The following is a 21,169-nucleotide window of genomic DNA, read 5'->3' on the forward strand; positions in this document are numbered from 1 at the left end:
ACAGTGATTATTTTTGCATATCCTATAGAATAGAGAGCACAAAAGGCAGCAAAGAATTTGAGTTCTGTTGAGATATGAAGTAGAATTTTTTTTTTTCTGTAATGGGTATACTTTTCCCTATTTTTGTCTGAATAATCAGAAGTGAAAACATAATTCTTTCTAGGGTGGAATGGATGTATTCTGGAGGCAGATGTAAAGAATTAAGCTATAGATGTAAGTATTTGGTGTCCTAACATTGTGAAAACATATTGGAAATACATTTCATCAGAGCTAGTAGCTCTGCTATGCTGTGTTCTTAACGTGTTTGTGACAAGGCCTATGACTGAAGAAGAAACTCTGTAAATGGCAGTGATAGATAGATAAGCACTGACCACAAATTAGCAGAGATTTACATTTTCAAATTGGTAGGAAGAGAACTAATAGTACAAGGTAAGAATCACTTTTTCCTCACAGAACTTGCCACCTCTGCTGTGATGGTAGTCCATTACTTCTACTCCTCCTTTGCACGATCCTTTTCTGGAAAGTCACAGACTGAAAACTGCATGATAGCGTTTAAGAATACTTATTCCTGCTTTCCTGTGACACTGGTTCCTACACTTGCCACAGAGTAAGTGGTAGCTGTCTTGTCTCAATCTAGCATGCTTCGTATCCGTGTAATAAAGCACATGAATGAAAACTGGACGTCATCCAGCGTAGCAACTTTACCAAGCAAAGATCATGAGTCAGCAGAGGAAGTGTGGCCCCTCCTGCATTTTTTAATAATAAGCAGGTTGGAAATGTGGAAAGTCAGAGTTTTGAATTTGTTTCTGTGGCGGACAGATGGCTGCATCAGAGCACAGTTTGGCAGCTGGCTGGGCTCAGGGACCAGGATGGAGGTGGGCTTTGCCTCTGTGTCTGGGATGGAAACTTGCTGCAGGGAGAGAGGCAGCTAGCTCCAGCTAGAAGCTGCAGTAAAGAAGGCAAGTGGATTTTCTTTATACAAGTTTTAAACAGTTGCATCTATCAAATCAGACTCCACAGCTTCCAGTGTAATCTTAGGTAAATCACAGGAATCTTGTTCTCATCTGTTTTAAAGATACGGATTTCCAAGCTTCCTGTACACACTTGATTCACTGCAGAGTGGACCTACATTCGATGAGGCTGGTCACAGTTTTGAGATGTTCATAAGCATTTGTTCATTAATCTGCATGTAAATTCTTAAATTAAATGAGAATGAGAACTGTCTGTGTCTGGAAGATACTACATTTTTTTTTTCTTGTTGTAGACCTAATATTTCCATGTATTCTGTGTTTAGAATACATTGACATGACCTTAAGGATCTATGAGATAATGTCATTGAAAGTTGATTTCCGAAGCAGGACAGAATAGTAAAGAGCAAGCCAGTCCTCTGCTTATTACTGAACATTATGGGAATCTTGATTTCTGAAATATTTAATTTTCTATTAAATCAGCTCACAATTGCAAGCATTCATTTTAGTTCTTCAATATTTCTCCTTTTATGTACATAAAAATGCAGATAATAGAAAAAATGACACAAGCTGCCTACCCACCTAAGAATGATTTCTATATTGATTTACTTTTTCAATGCATGTGAAGGCGAAAACAGAATTTTGTGAGGCATTTAAAAGAGTTTACATTTTATGTATTTTAAACTTTTTGAAAATGACAACAGTGCCTATGAGGAAATAATGACAAAGTCAAATTAGCAAAGCCGAAAGGAAGACTGGGAAACGGTTTGCATAAGGCTTTGGAACTGTTGTCCCAAAATGTTAGCAGAATTCTGCTCTAAAGAATGATTTTAAAATTGTTTTACAAATGTGATTTTTGATGACCATGGTAGACAATTGCATAGATTGCATTGTCATAAACTCGTGGTTTTCTGAGCTAAACTGATAGTGTACAATATGGACTTACTGCTGTGTTCTCTGTTAAGAGAAGGCCATTACAACACTGCATTTGAAATGATACTGTTTGCTCTGATGTTCTTTCTGGCAAATGGATTTTACTTGGAGCTTGGAACCCTGAAATTCTGCTGGAGGGAGTGGAGAAAAGCTTCATACACAATACAGGACCATCTAGAGATGCTAATTTGGCTAATACAAGTGGTTTAGTGATGTTAGCCTTGACTCATATACATGAACCTTAACTAAACCTGGGAAGAGCATGGGAAAGAGAACAAGTGGGAGACTCAGGGCTGGTGTGGACAAATGAAGCTCTGAGCCTTATTCTCCTGCCTCCACATTCCTGGCAATGGAGATAAGGTGTGCAGTACTGTGTGCCCCTCAGGCTCACCTGATGACTGCACAGTGACTTCAGTCAGCATCAAACTGGATTTGAGTGTGGTTCTTGCCACTCCAAGATCTGTTCTCGCTGTTCCAGCTTTCTGTGCTTCCTTTATGCTTTTTAAACTGATTCCTTTGTTGTTCCAGACTCCTCCCCATAATTCCATACTGAGTTACTGTGACTGCTGGTCATCTTCTTCCTTAACATAAACCGTTCTGTAAAAACACCCTTTCAGAGAGGTTTGTGAATCCCATCCACACACTCTACTATATCTACTATCTTCTTTGTCAAAGATAGACCCTGCAGACACCCCCACAGATGCAGAGGAATGGTAGAGAGTTTAAAAATAGAACATCAGCACTAGAATAGAACTTGAGGGAGACTGGTGAGAATATATATGGAAGCAGAGGATCAAGCTTGGGGAAAAGGTTACAAAGACCTACTGATTGGGTGAATCTGTTATTATTCAGAAGAGAAAGTACATGGAAAGAGGAGGAGGAAAAAGGAGAGAGAAAGTCTGTAAGCATGTAGACAATGGTAAAGCTGCATAAGGGATGGAAGAGAAGGGATAAAAAAAAATCCAAAACTGAAGATCATTTGTGATTCAAAAGACAATGGTTTTAGTGGCAGAAGTACATGGAGGAGTTGAATAGAAGTTTGTGGAATTGAGAATGGGCGGGTGATGAGAAACTCTGTGGAAATGATGTGAAGCAAAAAAACCCTGCAAAACCAAGCAAACAAACAAACAAAAAAAAAGAAGACAGAAAATTGGATAATGAAGAAGTTAAGGAAAAATTAAAAGTGGAAGAGAATGAGTAATACAGAGTATAATGGGTAGAGTGGAAATATAAACAGGTGGTGAGCTGACAAAGAAATTAATGAGAATATGGTCATTTGAAGTTTTACATGCTTACTCATCCCTAGTATACTAAAACATAAATTGTGCTAATTACTCCATGTTGTTGGTAAGTACACTACACATAGTGACACTGGTGAAATATATTAAATATTTAATGTCATCTTGATGGACTGCTTGGAATACTGCTGGTATACTGTTTTGTACTACTTCCAGACAATTTTTTCCAAGGTTAATGATGAATTCAGGAGACATTACAGGATTAGTAATTGAGTCATTTTCCAATTGGCATGAGTGAGCTTTATAATATTTCTCATTATTTTTGTTAAAAGTGTCCGATTCTTTAAAGTACTTCAAGGAAATAGGGATCTGAAAAATACCACAAGAAGCAGATCCTGTATTTTTGTAAAAATTTACAAAAATTAAGAAATTACCTGATGATTAGGAATGTTGACACATAGCTTTCCTCCTGGCCTGCAACTAGTGTTTGAAACATTTTCTGACATAGAGAAATTAAGTCAACTTTATTCTTCTATCCTACCATTCTGACTGTCAGATATCTAAGGTCTTCAGTCTATATTCAGACCTTAAAGCATACTGCTCCAGTCACATCAAGGTGGTCATTACATACTTTATGGGTTAAAGTTTGTAATTTTACAGGAAATTACTTTGGTCTCCTGGTAGCAACAACTGAGAAAAGTTTTGTGCTGAGCTGATCTATCTTAAAGTATTAATCACCTTACTTTAGAAAATCCATTTTTCAGTATCAGAATAATAGGTCTTGTTAACCTCTCATTTGAAAGTTAATGATGTGTTTTCTTGCTGCTTTGGATATACACAAACTGGAACATTTGTATTATGCAAACCAAATAAAATGCATTGGTGTAAAACTAATGCATAGTAGTAACCTTCTCTGTTGATAATGAATGGTTACAAGGAATTGTTTAAACATTTCTGTGAACCAGAATTAATAGCTTCCTTAGTGCTGGAGAAAGGATTTCAATGCTGTAATAACATGGTTCATAAAAATTAAATAAATAAACACAATACTTGAATAACTGGAGTGGAGTTTCTAAATAATTTACCTTATTTTTTTGTTGTTTTGAACAGCAAAAAAAATTGAGTTCCCATAAAAATGCACATAAATTTTTAAACAACATTCAGCAAGATTGATCTAGCCAGAATGATTGCCCCTTCAGGGCCCCAGTTAAAATATACCTTTGTGTTACCAGGTCTCCCCATTTACATTCCATCTACCCAGAATGTAAAAAACACACCTTTAATGACTTTATTACCTAATTTAAAAGCAGACTGCATAAAGCTTTTCCAAAGAATCCAGAGTAGTGTTTCTTAGCCCAGGCTGATCTCCTTCTACCAGCTGCTTCCAGAACCAGACGTAGCTTTCCTGAATGTTCTTTCAATGTGTGTGCACCAGAGTGAGATCTGCAGTAAAAGTCTGCCCAAAGATATTGAATAGATTGCTTCTTTCAACCCTTGGTATATGGAAGAATATTTTGTTGTCAACTTATTAGGAACTTCTTTCCATGTTTATCTCTTCGGCTTTCAGTCATATCTTTGCTTGAGAATACCAGTCCTGTTCTTCAATATTTCCCTTCAGGTGATGTTTCCTGAATTTCTGGGTTTTGTATTTCCCATGTCAGTCTATGGTGTGTCTACAGCTTTCTTTAGAATATAATTCCTCCAAATGGATAGATTACTCCAGAAACAATTTGTTTAGTATGATATGTCTCAAAATGGAAGCAGCTCTCTTTTGTATCACCTAGACTTGCTTTTTTATGTTATCATCGCTTCTAAGTCATGCTATCGTTCCCAAGATCGTTTCCATATCATTTTCTGCATTACTGCGGCCTCATCGGTTGTATCCATCTCCTTTCTACAGCATTTCTCAATTTTCTCTATTAAATGATATTTTGTGTAATTAGAATTTCCCCAAATGAAATTTTTATCTAACCTCCTAGGTACTTGCAATTTCATCCACTCTGATCATGTATCACAAGCTTTTATCACTGAGGTTTATTTCTTTATCCAGGAGAATATGCAATAGATCTGAGCTTTTATATATCTTATATACCCACTTGAATTATGCTTTTTCTGTGGCAGTGAACAATTGCTAATTGTTTTCCAACAAGACATATCCCATTCATACAACATTTCTTCTGTTCCTTCCTTTCTCTTTCATCTTCCAGAAATGGTGAACTCAAAGATTTCATTATTTTTAGCCAAATGTATTGGCACTTTACTATCAAAGCAAATTTTTATTATTGTCCATAAAACTGAAATAATGGCCCATCCTCCCCTCTTCAGTAAATATCTTTGCCTCTGGAAAATATTAGTTGCCCCAATGCTCTTGCTTCGTTATCTGTGTGCTTTTTGCAATTTCTATTATTCTTCATCTTGGAAATTTTCTGTAAATTTTCTTCATTATTTGTTCCATACATCAGTTATTTAATAAAGCTACTTTTTAGAAAAGTCCATCCAGTTTATTTTTTACATTTGGCTCTTTTGGGCCTTCTGCTTCAGCTGGAAGCAAGAGTTAAAACTCTTGTTGTATCGCTGGTTGCCTTGCTGCTCTGAGCATTGTGTCTGGCAGTGCCATCAGTGACTATGGATGAGCAGCAGCAAGCAGAGAACTGATCATGTGCCTCAGTCACATGAGTTTTTGATCAGTTTTTGAGCACTGTCTTGCATTGATTCCTCCCAACAGAAGAGTGAGGTGCAAATTCTTGTCTCACCAGGGGAATCACTCCTCTCAAGAGCAGATTTGGGATTTTGATGGGCAGAGGACTTGAACTGAAGGTAGAAATAGCTCTGTGAGTAGGCTGTGGCCTATCTTCTTATGTAACTGCACTCTTCCCTAAGCTAATTTCCTCAGTCTTGGATGTGACTGTGCTTATCTGGTTGATCAAGTCCTTTGTTCAAGAAAATTTCACACTCAAAATATGCCCTCCAGCAGTTTTCCTGAAGTGCGGAGGGACTTCTTTGGCATACCTTCCAGAGCGAGTGATGGTTCTGCCCAGTTTTCCTTGGTAGGAATACTTGGTTATTAGGACCAAGGCAGATGTTCCAGTGTCAAAATTGTTTTGCGGGCCAGGACTTAACAGATGCTTTCCACGTGCTGTAATTTTTCCACTCAGTAGCATCTGAAAAGCAAGGGAAAGATTTACTTCTGTGACTGTGGTCAATAGGTGAATTTAGCAGGTAAACACAGTTTGTCTCCCAGCATCCAGACATCAAGACTATAGTAACACCTTACCATACCTTATATTGCAAAATGCAAACTAGTACATGCTAATTCTAGCCTACCAGGTGGAAAAGCTAGATCAGGACTGCAGTACTGAATATATGCAAAAAGGGAAAAGTGGGACTGTAGTAAAAAAACTGGGAAGATGACATGGCTGTTTTGAGCTGTTAGATGCCATCTCCCAGAGGTAGCACCTTAGCGTCAGCTTCTCCTATGTTTTAGTGCAGTCTAAGAAACTAGTTTAAATAATTACTAAGGGAGGTTGAAATTTGTAATTTAAATAATTACTAAGGGAGGTTGAAATTTGTCTGGGTGACTTGGCACTGAAAGTCTGAAAATTGCTTACATGGGCTGAAAAGCCATGGGTCACCACCTTTTATTTAAAGATGGAATATAATACTGGGTGATCTTGTAGGTCTTTTCCAACCTAGCTAATTCTATGATTCTATTAGTGTTGCCAGCAGGAGTAGGGAAGTCATTCTCCCTCTGTACTCAGCCCTAGTGAGGCCCCACCTCGAGTACTGTGTCCAGTTTTGGGCCCCTCACTGTAAAAAAGACATTGAGGCCCTGGAGCGTGTTCAGAGGAGGGCGACGAAGCTGGTGAGGGGTCTGGAGCACAGGCCTTATGAGGAGCAGCTGAGGAAGCTGGGATTGTTCAGTCTGGAGAAGAGGAGGCTCAGGGGAGACCTCATCGCTCTCTATAACTACCTGAAGGGAGGTTGTAGTGAGCTGGGGGTCAGCCTCTTCTCTCTTGTAACTAGTGACAGGACGAGGGGGAATGGCTTCAAGTTGCGCCAGGGGAGATTTAGGCTGGACATTAGGAAATACTACTTTTCTGAAAGAGTGGTCAGACGCTGGAACAGGCTGCCCAGGGAGGTGGTTGAGTCACCGTCCCTGGAGGTGTTCAAGAAACGTTTAGATATAGCGTTGAGAGACCTGGTTTAGTGGGGTTATGTTGGTGGTAGGTGGATGGTTGGACTGGGTGATCTTGTAGGTCTTTTCCAACCTAGCTAATTCTATGATTCTATGATTCTATAAATCCAATTAAACTTAGCACGGGCTAACTCACCAAATACAAATGTGTATCTACTGCATTAGTAAATAAACTATTTTCACGGATAAAGCAAAATGAATTTACTATGCTAAAGTCTTTCTAGAGAAGTGTTCAGCTTTGTTTGTTTTATGAAATTAAGTAAAATCAAAAACAGTAAGCAAACAAAATGGATTACATGCGTTACAAATTCCTCGTGTATAAGTGGCTCAAGGTACTGATGACCAGTGTTCTAGAAGTGTTCGTTTACGGTATCAGTTTTCTTTCTCATACAATAAACTCTCCTGATTTTATTTAGTGAATATTCACAAAATAAATTGTGATTGGATAAATTGGATTACTTTAATCACTGTCCCAAATGTTGTATGGATCCTCAAGAGACTCACTAATGTGGTACTTAAGCTGCGACACAGATGTTTGAAACTTCCATGAAAAGCACCCTAATGAGGCTGCCAGGATGCATTTATAGTATCTTGTGGACTGGTTTGGTAAAGGGGATTGATTTCATTATATCCATATATTTTCTTGACTATCCTTTGATGGTGTTTCTTTACTAAATAAAGATGTGATCCTGGAAATAATTGTGCCCATGGGTAGTCATTGTGAGAGGTCTAATGAAGTCAGTGAAACTGCACATAGAAAATACTGTACTTGACAAATAGGGTTTCACGGTATCAGCCCATAGAAGGTAAGCAGTCTACCGAACCCTAATTTGGATTGAACGCAGCATTATTTTTAATTCAGTTCATGTACTAATTAAAAGTAAAACATTAAGATTTCTGCTCTATGTGAAGTAATGGTCAAAATACATTTACATTTAAGGGATTATATTTCAAAAAGTTAGAGTGTAAAGTGTAAGAATCAATTATTTCAGAACCTTTTTAATATAGTAATTTGCAACTGAACAGAGCAGGCAAATGACAGGAATGACTTAATGATGATATATTCATTTTTTAATTATTCCTAGTTAAGCACTGGTCTTGTTTGGATTTATACATTAATGGATTTTACAACTGAGAAGTAATTACTGTGTTTTCCTCTATTGCCTTCATGCTAAATAGTGTACATACATAGTGTACTCAAAACAAATCTCTGCTTCAAATCCAGTAGCATTTATTAATTAAATCACATATTTTGGGAAAACATGAGTAAAATGATCTGTACTTTTTGTTAATTGTATTAATGCTTATAGCTTTCATTGTTGATATCTCATTTTCTCTAAGATATCTGTTATTTTCTCTAATTTAAACTTCATTTGACCCAATTCTATACACTTGCCAGATTTAAGTACCTCTCTTTTTATTTTTTGTCCCTTTCTTAGATGTTGTAGACTGTATCCTAGGAACTCTAAACTCTGTCTCTATTTATATAGATCAAAGTTTTACCGTAAGGCATACATTCCTTTATCTTCATGGCTTTTCTCTCCAGTTTTACATCCAGTTTTCAAAATCATCCTTGTAATGTGAACATGTGGTTGTAGTGCAGTATTCCTGCACTGATCTTACAAGTACCAAATGCAGAGGTATATAACTTCTACATCATCTTAGGATTCCTTGTTATGCATCTCAATCTGGAATTCACTGTTTTTCAGTATAATACTTGTCGTGGAAATGCTAAGTCAGGGCTTGAAACAGTGATGGAGTACCTGGTGGGAAGGCAGGGCCAACCCAGGGGAGCTCAGGTGTATGCAGTGCCCCTGAGTGACTGGAATGGGTTGAGCCAGGATCCCCCCCTCCCAGACCTCATTTAAGGGTTGGCAGCAGAGGTAAGGGTATCTTGCTAGAGATCCCTGCCTATCTGATGCCTTCTGAAGGTAAGCAGCTTCTTTTTTTTTTTTTATTTCTGTTCCTACGGCTGTTGCACTTGAGCAGACCCTCACTTGCTACAGCCTGGATCCTGGCTGCTCTGCTGTCGTTGCTGTGCTTTCTATTGCATTACAATACTCAACTCACGTTTAGTTGCTTATCTCTTATGATACATATGCACATGTGTCTGTTTATTTGGGAGCTCAGCAAAAAAGGGGAGATTTGAGTTTTTGTCTCTCACACAAATGAAACAAATATTTACTTCAAAATAATCTGTAGGACCTAAAGCACATAATCAATGGAGCAGAAGGTGTTCTGGGCTTGGCTTCATAATCTATTCTTTTTATATATTACCATTTAATGTTGAATATCCACTAGGATAGAAACCAATTCCCATTCTATGGCTCACAGGCTAATATCTCAATCACTTAATAACGTAGCTGAGGATATACTTTGTGGTTCTCTTATGGCATGACGATTCGGACACTTTCAAAAGTGATCTGAGGCCCCTTCATAAATTGTACAGGGGATATGCTTGAACAGTTGCAAGCCATAGTGATTAGGTGTAGATTAAACTACATTGTCTTCAGTACTTTATGATATCTTGCATCATTTCAGTTTTGGGAATCTTTTAATTTGATTTTTAGTAAATAAGATCACAATTTTAATTTGTTGATTGAAAGCAAATATATGCTTATCAATGAATAATTCAAATTCATCTTATAATTTGTCTAGCCTTCTAACAGCATGTGATAACCAACAAAGATTTGCTACACACAGTCTTATTGGACTCTCCTATGTAATTTCAGTGCCTATCTTGGCAGCCTCCAAAGGATCTAGATTTTATTGTAATAGTGCAACATGTTCAAAAGAAGTGTTCTTCCTCATCAGCTTTTTCAGGACAACAGAGAGACTTTCTACTCCTAACCACATGGATCCTGTCTTTCTGTAGTTCCCCACACCAGACATTCTTAATTTCCTTCTTACAAGAATCCTTCTGCCTAGGCCTCAGCTTCTTGAGTAATACTTTCTTTTTTTTTTCTTGGTCACCATGGGATATCTCAAAACTGCATAAGGTTTTGCCACAAAGATCATGAAAGACATATTTATTCTTCCTATTGCTCAGTCTGTTACTGATCTAGTTCCCTTGGATGAGAATTTTCAGGAGGAGGAACAGCAGATGCCAGTATATTTGTCATCACCGGCTGAGCCAGCCATCCTTTAATCATGCTCTTTCATCCTAGATGATTACAAATCCTTCTAAGATCTTATGAGGAAAAAATCTTGACATCTATGTGGAAGCAATCCAGGAAAATCCTTAGTGTTCAATGCATTGCTCACAGCTGTGCCTAGATGGATGGTTTTGCCCATCAGTGAAGAATTTTGGACATGGCTGAATTCTTCTGGCAAGCAACAGATTCTTTACTGCCAATCTCCAAGAGAGCAGATTACTGTTAGTTTGGGCCCTCATATGAGCAACTCTTTACTTTTCCTCTGCTGGATATTCTGGTGATAGAAGCAGTAAGCAAAACATATGATCAGCAGTAGCTTTAATCTCTTCCATATGTAAAAATTAAACTGTAATTTTTCTACACACTCCAGCACAGGGTTCCTGGATCCTTCCCCCCCGCCCCCCCTTACTGATTTCATTAGGACTGGAGGGAATTTTCATCCCATATTAATGATGCTTAACTTGTAAACATAATATCTCTGAAGTCACTTTGTGCTGAGTCAGTATTTTCTTAGATCCATTGCAACAAGTATCAGGCATTCATCAGTATCAAGAGTTCTTTGAGAACTACAGTTATTACTGGAAAAATGTTATAACATTTTATAATTTACCTTAAAGATTCCTGTATGATGATATCAAAAGTCAGATTTCCACCATCAACAGGCAATTGGGAACATGTCATCAGAAATATCCTGGTTAGGCTCTCAGTCTCTCTTTGTGTGACAAATACCTCAGTCCTTTAATCATCTTTGTGTCCTGTAACTGAACTCACTGCAGTGTCATGTTCACACCTCTGGGTACTGGGGAGTCCAGAACTGACAGACCTCTCCAGGTATGTATCATCACAACTGAGTAGAGAGGAAGGATCACCTCCACCTGCTGGTAGTGCTTCTCCTAATGCAGCATCAAAGGCTGTTGGCTTTCTTCATCACAAGGGAGCATCACTGTATGATGTTCATCTTGTCCACATGGACTCCCAGAATTTTTTTCTGTCAAGCTGCTTTCTAGCCAGTTGTACTCGTTTGTATCTGTACTGGTGAATGGGGATATTAATCTTTGCATTTCTCGTATGAACTTCATGAGATTCATATTTGCTTATTTTTTTCCAGCCTGTCAGACTCCCACTGAATGCAGTACAACCATCTGGCTTATCAGCTACTCTTGGTTTTGTATTGTTTGCAAACCTGCTGAAGATACTGTCATTGTCCAGGTCATGAATGAAGATGCTGAATGTCTTGGTCTGGGTATTTCTGTAAAGAAGTCCTTCATTCCTGCAGTCTCTGAGTGCAAGAAACTCTGTAACAAAGAAAATAAAATTGTATTTCTTACTTACTTAAATACTAATCTTTTGGTGATCAGGTTCTCTGAATCATAGGAATACCCAGTTTCCAGGTTTCTAGAAGGAAGGAGACTTACTGGGTAACCTAGCCAAACTGCTACTTTGTATGCAGTGTTCTGTGAAGTAATCAAGTTATTTAAGTACCAGTTCCTACGGAAAACTATCCTGTGGAATGACTAAAATAAAAATATTTCCATAACTGAAATGATGCAAGATATCATAAAGTTCAGTGACATGCTAAGTAGCTTGGTGCTTTCACACTAATGGGTTAAGACTGCTCTGTTACGTTAATTACCACATATTAACTATATTGATGTTATGGATGCATAGTAAATGATACTGGAAAAATGATAAAAAGCTGTCGTTAGGGCTACAATCTACATAACAATTTTATGAAAATCCAGAGTGTTCAGATATTACCAAAACTGGATCTCACCAGACATTAGATCAAGAAATACCATATGTGCAACACTGGGTCTAAATCTAAACAGGAACATATTGAGCTTAACATATCTTTTTCCAAAAGTACAAACAATGCTTTGTGATAAGTAACGTCTCTCTCTTTAGCCCCAAACCTCTGTATGACAGTACAGAATCATAGAATGGCTTGGGTTGGAAGGGACTCCAAGGATCATCAAGTTCCAATTCCCCCCCACCCCTGCCACAGGCAGGACAACAAACCTCTAGATCTGGTACTAGACCAGGTTGTCTAGGGCTCCATCCAACCTGGTCTTGAACACCTCCAGGGACAGAGCATCCACAGCCTCTCTGGGTAGCCTGTTCCAGCGCCTCACCACTCTCCTTGTAATGAACTTCCCCCAACATCTAATCTAAACCTTCCTTCCTTGAGCTTAAAACCATTCCCCATTGTCCTGTGGCAGTATGAAAAAAATTGCTGCAGCTTCACAAATCTAAATTGAGTTTTCTGTACCTCTAGCAACGTAAAATCCATCTGCGTGCTGTCAAATCTGGAGTGAGTGCTTTGTGGGATTTTTGTTTGCTTGTTTCAATTTCACTGATGTTAATGATGTAACTTAAGGTTAGGAAAAATTGTAACAGTCTTTCTTTTATATGAAATGGTCACTAAACTTGACTACTGTTGTGCAGTTTCAGCTACAAGCCCCTGGCAATCTTATAACAGCAGTTACCTAAAAGGGATTTTTATTTTATGTGATATAAAATTCATCAATGAAGCTTTGGTATCTAAGGATTCGAGTTAAATGTGTTCATAATTTGAGCAGAAATCTACAGAATTATAGCTGTAGGAATATAAATCCTTTTCTAGGATAAAAAAAAAGTTATAAATCAGCAAGACAAAAAATTTAAAGCTATTCTTAGAAATCAATGAATGAGACTTAGAAATATGCACTTCATTTTGCATAAAATGCACTTACTAATTTTTAGTGCTCTAAGCTTACAGAATATTTGACTTATTCCAGACACAAAAATAATCTCAGGGATGGAACACCTCCCCTACAAGGAGAGGCTGAGAGAGCCAGAGCTGTTCAGCCTGGAGAAGAGATGTCTCTGGGAAGACCAAAAGGAGTGGCCTTTTGGTATCTTAAGGGGAGACAGACTATTTATCGGGATCTGTTGTGATAGAACAAGGAGAAATGGTTTCAGACTAACAGAGGGAAGATTCAGACTGGACATAAGAAACAAGTTTTTTATGCTAGGGCTAGTAAAGCACAGGAACAGGTTGCCCAGAGAGGCGGTGGATGCCCCGTACTTGGAGACATTCGAGGTCACGCTGGATGGGACTCTGAGCAACCTATTTACCTGTATCAAAGGTAAAGGAGCTTTACTAAGAAACAATAGAGACATCAATAGGTATGTATATGTATTATTGGAAATAATAGATTATTTTTATCACTGTATTTTAAATAATAGTGCATGGAGCCACACTTCAAATAAATGATTTCACTTTGGATTTACTTAAAGTTGGTTAGGAAAAGGTGTGGTCTTTCTTTTGAGATTTTTTTTTTCATTGAATACCTCTCAAGACAAAGAAACACTCCCTTTTTATTGCCCTTTTTGGGAAGGTAATATTGAAAAAAATTGTCTCCTATGTTGGAGTCACAATATGAAAATCTTCAGCAATATCATACCTTCATGTCAATGGTTTATGGGCATTCAGCCCGGTTCTGTGACAAATGGGACGGGGGACCCATGGACCCACACCCTGGGAAAGGGAAAAGGGAAAAAAATGGGTAGGGAGATGGGCCTGAGAGCAAAAACAGTGGCAACAATCTGAGGAGAAACAAACTAACTTACTAAATAAGATATCAGAATGCAAAGCAACACACTATAATACAATATAATTACAATTTAAGCTAATAAATCCAATACAATGAGCGAGAATGTCCAAAAATCAAGGTAGGCCTTACTCTAATACTGACGATAAGACAGCTGGGGAGCGAGGTGCTGCCAGGACGAGGGATGGGCGGAAAGAGAGCAAGGTCTTGTGATCTGCAAGTTTTTATCTTTCCCTCTGACTGGAAACGGTAACAGAGGAGCAAAGTCCCCTGGGGAATGTAGTAGTCCTTCTCTTCTGAGAACCAGGTACATCCACTACATGATGTTATGGTGTGGAATACCAATAACTGAAAATCATAAAACCATGACACTTCATTAAAGTGTTTCTTAATGGAGTAAGTGAATAAGAAAGAAACGTTGGAAAGGTAACTTCTTATATTCAAGGCAGTATCTCCTTATTTTTCCCTTGATGGTTTCTTATCCATGACTTTTAAGTACTCTGTAGATATAATTAAGTAGCTTTTCACTATTCCTGGAACGTTATGCAAACTGGAGTGATTTCTGGCTGAGATAAACTATGATTAAAGTGGACAGAAAAATCTTGGCTCATTCAAGGAATATACAGGCTGCTGTCTCTATTCTGCTTTAGAGACGAGTGCTCTGTCTTCTAGTCAAAACATTTCACAATAAAAAATTTAACAGGCTGGAGAGCATTTCCAGAAACAAACTGTTAATGTGAGTATGAGCTGGAACAGCGCAAGAAAAGAAGTCATGAGGAAATGATATTTAAAGGAAAAGGAAAGATATCTTGAATTTATAACCTGTGAATGCCATTCCTTGAATAGATGATCACAGCCAATGATGCTCCAGCTGCTACCCTAATAGGAACCAAGCACTATGGCTGTGCTCTGTTCAGTGCTAATGCAGTATTCTCAGCATGTGCTGTAGTAAGTAGCTGCAGGAGATCGAGGAGAGTGAGCATTTTAGGAGAATCAACTTTCACATGCAGATAAGCCTCTGGGCAGTATTGTAATTCAAGTGGGAAATAAAGAGCGTAAAGATAAAAATATAGAAGGAATGGAAACTGCAAAATGCAATTGTGCTAAAGTTGCCCAACACTTCAATTAAAAAGATCTGTTTCATTCATTTATAATCTTTTCAAACCTACACTGAAGTTTTCCACGCTAGATTGCTCTAGCTGATTTTTTTTAAAACTCATTTGAAGGTTTTAGCCAGAGCAGTACAGCCATTTCTAAAGCTAGGCAAAAAAATATTTTCAAGTCAAAGAAAATTTCTGATTTTACTTCAGAGAGTCTGTGGGGCTCCCTGGCACTTGAAAAGTGACAGAGGTTATTTTTCATCTCACTGTAACTTTTAGTAACTCCGTTAAATTTTATCTCAAATTGATAGTAATGATCTTCCAATAAATTTGAGTTTCAGTAGACTCAGTATTAGTTTGCTAGGGTCACAGAGCCCATGCCCCAGGGAATTCTGTCCAACTCAGTAAAGAACTCTGTTTTCATGGGTCCTCTCTGCTGACTGGGATAGATTTGAAATTACAGCTCTGATATATGAGGTGATTTTCAAAGTCAGTCACATTATTCTAACAAAATTACTTTTGTTAGCAGTTTCGCTGTGAGATTCCTGGTTCCTGCAGATCTGAAGCTTAGGGCAAAAATTCAAGGTTGTCAAAACGATTAAAACTACAACTTCTATATAAACCTGAGTGAGAATCTGATCAGTAAAGTAGTTCAAATGTCCTTACACTTCTTGGGATTTGCTTACATTACTGTGAAAAAAATAAAAACAGGAAAACATCTTTATTTTGATGCCAGCACAATTTCAGCATGTATTCATGTTGCTTTCTTTCTGACAGGTCCATGTACCATACAGTCCAGTTAATCTAGAAAGAGGAAAGTTGAAATGCTGTCTCTCTCCATATATGTTTGATACCCTACAAGTGAAGTCCTGCTATGCACAGCTTTCAGAAAACAGTAGCTACCTGTGTTGCAGAAGCAAACTTTTCTTCCTCTCTTCTTTTTTAAAATAGCTGTGTAAATAGAATGAAGCAAAACATAAACCAGTACCATTAATTATTTCCATGATCTCTTCTGATCATGCCAAAAAGGGTAAAACAGAATGCGCTGTTAAAGAGAATCAAAAGAAGAGGAATAAATTTATCTATGCCTGCCTACTAAACAGAGAAACTATCTTGCATTCTCAGGGAGTGTATGAGTCAGAAAAATACAGTGAAATACTTGACTTTGCTTTTAGTATTTGTTTTAGTTATGCTTCTGTTTTTATTAGTTCTTAAAGTTCTTCTCTCTCTTGTAATTGCAAAGAAAACTGTTAAGATCTGTTTTACTATGAGAAAGCAGTACCATCATCAAAGGAACAAGAGAGCAAAAACTGCCATTGCTTGGCAAAGCCACTTACTATCCTACCCCCACTTCACTTGGTAATTTTTGGTATGATGTGACCATCTGAGTTTTCTCAGATGAGAAGGTTTAGAGCATGTAGGGAGCAAAAGGCTCATGGGAAAATTCCTTTTGTAACCTTTTCTCTGTTATTTTTCTTAACTGTTAGCTCTCAATTCTCATCTGTGCAAAATGTGTCTGCCACAGTACGACTCTTATTTACTCATTTGCTTTCTTGATATGGAATTAGAATTATTTATAAAGTGACTTCAGAACAGTTTCTGACTGATGGAAAAAAAAAAAGGAAAAAACTTGGGTTTCTTTTTAAAAAATTCTAATGATGGAAAGGGAATATGAACAAAAGACATTTTAGCTCTGAAGTCTGAGGACTCTTTTCTGTTTGGCAGAACTACTGGTCAACCTAATGCTTGTTTAGATTGGGTTACTTTTTAAATTTTTAAAAATTATTTAATTTTCCTACCTCACTATAAAGTAGTCTTAAACGAAATTCTATAAAAAAGTTTTGATAGACTTATGTATACATTTTCATGAAACTGCATATTTTAAAGAGGAATCAGAAAGCTTTTGAAGCCTGGGGTATTCATCGTCATCTTTTTATTGTGGTTATTATTCAGATTTTAGTGTTCCTAGAGTATTTTAGCATTCTGATATATTCTGAAAAAGAAGAGGAAAAAGACTGGCTTTGTGGATTCAAAATTGCATTTTTGCAGAATTATCATTTCACTAAAAACTGCTGATTGTTGAGGTATGCTTTAAGGAATCCTCAAAGCAAAATAATGAACTGTTGTGGAGTGTGAGCAGTCCACTGTCTCCAAATCATATTTGTTGGGGTTATTATGTAAAAATTGAATCTCCTGAATAAGTGCCTGAAACTCTATTTGTTCGTATTCTGTGTTAAATGTAGAGGAAATGTTCAGTGGACAGTTTATTGCTGAAGTCTTCTCTGCAAGCAATGTGTGTCCAAAGATGCTTTTAGAAATAATATAAGGGCTACCCTTCACTACTTTCTAAACAAAATCACAGTAAATAATGTAAAAAGTAAATATTTTCTGACCTGAAGTATCTTCTGAAGAGTGACATTCTTCTACACTGGTGTTTTTATATTTAAACTAATATTTACTCACAGAAGGGTGAAAGATTGCAAACAATTCATATAACGTTACCAACTAGCCTGTCATGCTGCACAACTCTCTTCAAAGAAAAATGGGCAGTGGCTTTGTTTGATCATTAGTGCGTGCACAGGTAAGAAAACAGTTTCATGGGAAGCTGTAGTGAGCAGTGATTTTCCATGCTGGGCCTGTCAGCAGTTTTGAAATTTTCCCAGGATAGAGGAGAAAGATACAAAATGGATAAAAGGTAGACTGACTTGTACATCTACTAGTGCTCCAAAACACCCTTTACTCACATTGGTACTTGATTAGGATACTGCATGTAGTAAAATAGACTTCTTATGGGAAAATCAGTACTGTAAGCTTTTTTGCTATTTTTTCCACAATTCATATTAACATCTTTGCAGAAAGTGTGACTTTGATCTAATTGATTTTGATCAGCTGTTTATCTTTTAATCCTTATTTCTGTTTTATTTTTATACTCTGTTAATATTGGTATTTCTTCCCTGCAGTTTAGCTGTTCACCAGCATTTTGTTTGCCACAACTTTGTCTACCTACTGTATTTCTCAACACTGACTTTATTTTCCAGGCTGAAGTGGCTTAGTAATAAATCTAAGCTAAAGCATGCGCAGAGGCAGTCTTGCCTGTGAGTATATCTTAGTGCTCTAATGCTTCGTTAAACCATCTTTCTACAAATATAGGTATGGAAAAGAAATATGTCAAGATTGGCATTGAAAACATCCACTGACAATACTTTCTTCTACTGGGATCTGAAAGATTGCACAGCTATTGTAGTGTCATCTCATTCTGATGCTAGGCATGACCTTGTGCAATAGGCCTCTGTGAAGAGTGCATTTCCTTTCAAGGTATGGCTTCTGACTGTATCTAAAGTTGTCGACATTGTCCTGCTGAGTCTTTGTGTAAAGAAGAACTGAAGGAAAAAACACAGTAATTTAGACCTGTTGCTGGAAGCAAACAGTCTTACATGGGTGCGTACAAGGTTGTGATGGACAAAAGTGAAGATGACTGGCAACAGACTGGGTAGCCCAAAAGCCAGAAACCCCCCAGCTTCTTAGTCATTTTGTGCTGTCATACGAATTTGAAAGGAGAGATAAGAAAACCATGGTTTGATCCCAATAGCCATGGGAACTTTGTTCTGTATATGTCCAACAACTCCTAGGATGCCAAATGAGTTCTTACTTGCGCTGTGTATCTGAAGACCATGCTGTGTTCAGAGAAATGAGGTCCCTGCTTTTGTAGAACAGCTTTGATAAGAAATAGTCTATTTTATTTATTGCTGAGGTTGGCTCTGCAGTACTGTTAAGAGTAAACTTTCCCACTGCACCTAAACTATGTTGAGATCATCCTGGTTGCACATTTATTTCCCCACGTAGCACAGCAGTGTGTAGCAGTAGCCAAGGGCTGAGTCTGTTTGGGCACATGAGATGGGGGAAGCCAGTCCTGTTGTTTATCAGGGTTGCAGACAATGCTTTCATTTTCTGCTTTTACTCACCTTGTGACTACCCTGCCAGGTGCCTTCTGGAGAAGCTGGAAAGAGTGGACAGGTGAGACTGGAGTATGACTATCAAATACTTTTACCCTCATTTAGTGTAATAAACAGTGAGGTCTGGCAGGATTAATAGAAGGTTTTTGTATGTCAAACAATGGTGCAAAGTTTGGCCCCCGTACAGTAGATTCACTGTTATAGTCAACAATTCATAGACACACTGTACTGTTAATAGTGAAGGCTATGAAATACAGGTCTGAAGGGTGATTCCCTGTAGATATGCTTTATCACTTCGGTGTCAAGAATGTGTATTTAATTACATATTTAATTATGTTGATATCATGGAATATAATATCAATTGGCAGGGAAATTAGGGCCAGTAGTAGGTCTATTAACATTTAAATTATACTTTCACCCCTAAATGACAGTCTCAGTTTATGCTGCCTTTTGCAGTGAGATGCTTGTCCCTTGTATAGCCAAAGAAATCCACTAAATGAACTAAATATATCCTAGCTGTTCAGAGGACGTGACCCTGTAATGGTGGTATTACAGAATAGTTGTTCACAATATAGCCTTTTCCCCTCTCGTTCCATTACAGCATGTTTTTTTTTAGCTGAAGAAAGTTTGCGTAGTGTATTGGAAATATAAACAGAGCTGTAAAAGCCACAAGGCGTCCTTAACAACAGTGCCATCAAACCTTCTGTTTCACAATTAAGTATCATGTTTTTCTTGGATTTATTAGCGCTTTCTTGCTGTTAATTTTTCCATCAGCAATACTATCTCAATGTCAGAATTAATGAAACAAGGTTTAAAAGGTAGAAAACTTCTACACTGCAACAACACTCCCTTGGGTGTATCCTCAGAATGTAAAGCTCTTTCTCATTAAACATTCTTTTTTTTTTTTTTAAGCGAATAAATATTCCTGTGGCGTGATTTGTTTTTTTTCTCAAATCCTCTTTCATGTTAGTTACTGAATATTGCTTCAAATATTTTACTGGTTCAGATTTGTTTCTCAAAAAAGCAGGCAGTTTTTGTAACTACTTTTGATTCAACCACCTAATTTTGGAAAGCAAAGTGTTTCCATGTTACAATCATTTGCTAGTAAATGAATATTCACTTTTGTTTCTTTGTGACATAAATAACAGGCAGAACAACTCTGCTCCAGCCAATTATTTTCCCTCACTTTGAGCACACAAGGTAAATTTGTTTCTTAGCAGGCAACTCAAAGACTAAATCAGGACAGCATGGTCTGCTAGGGTATATCAATAAACTATACAACTTGTCAAAACATTCTTAATTGGGGCAATCGTTATGTTTATTGGCATATTAGTACATAGTGTACTGCTTATTCATAACAGCTAACTTCTAGTTACTGCTCTACTGACAGTTACACCTGTGCATTCTCGCTGACGTCAGTTGGGTTTATATGAAAGTTAAACAACAGCAGTAATTGGCACGAAACATAAAATGTTCTGTTTGTAAAGAAAACAATGTGTGCAGAAAGGAATGAGTGTCAAGAGGCTTTAAAAAGTTTTGGCATATTAATAAGAAGAAATATTTAACAGGATGGTTAAACTTTAAACTAAAAATATTTTCCCATTGCCTTTATTAAAAATATCTCTTTAGACAGTAAATGAGAAAAATACACCTATAGGCTAACTGTAGTCACCATGACAACAACTTAATCTCAGAAAACACATAACAGTACTCCTTGACAGCATTGTTGTATTATAAATTAGTACATCAAATCAGCAGGGCATAGGCTATTCCGCTTCACCTAAAATCTTACATTTTTATTCAGTCTTAATACATGAGGAAACCACAGCACACAACAAATAATGAAATCATACCCTGCAATATGTATTGATTGAATCATTTTTGTGAGTTTGATTTGAATAATTAAAGGAAAATATTTTAAAGTTAAGCATTTTATTGGGAAATGTGACTGCCTCTGATTTTTACTAAAGTTTGTGAAAATAGAGACAGATAACTTATTTGTCTGTGCTATTGGAGGGGTTATGCATTTCCTTG

General features: G+C 37.3%; 1 protein-coding gene and 1 long non-coding RNA gene across 8 annotated transcripts in view; both read left to right on the top strand.

Moving 5' to 3' along the window:
• The window catches only part of PDE1A (phosphodiesterase 1A), a 218,950-nt gene that overhangs the window by 104,440 nt on the left and 93,341 nt on the right, over positions 1-21,169 (top strand). The window contains exon 1 of one of the 7 annotated variants that reach the window (XM_021398638.1): positions 17,852-17,877. The exons of the other annotated variants lie outside the window; for them this stretch is intronic. Coding sequence (XP_021254313.1) covers positions 17,867-17,877 — 11 coding nt within the window. The 5' untranslated portion in view covers positions 17,852-17,866. Of the gene's footprint in view, positions 1-17,851; positions 17,878-21,169 lie in introns of those variants that run through there. 7 annotated transcript variants of the gene reach the window in all.
• On the top strand, positions 7,322-11,826 carry LOC110399626. The gene is made up of 2 exons (XR_002439312.1): positions 7,322-9,265; positions 11,598-11,826. It is a non-coding gene; the product is annotated as an uncharacterized LOC110399626 (long non-coding RNA).

Source organism: Numida meleagris, chromosome 5 (genome assembly GCF_002078875.1).
Source record: "Numida meleagris isolate 19003 breed g44 Domestic line chromosome 5, NumMel1.0, whole genome shotgun sequence".
NCBI lineage: Eukaryota > Metazoa > Chordata > Aves > Galliformes > Numididae > Numida > Numida meleagris.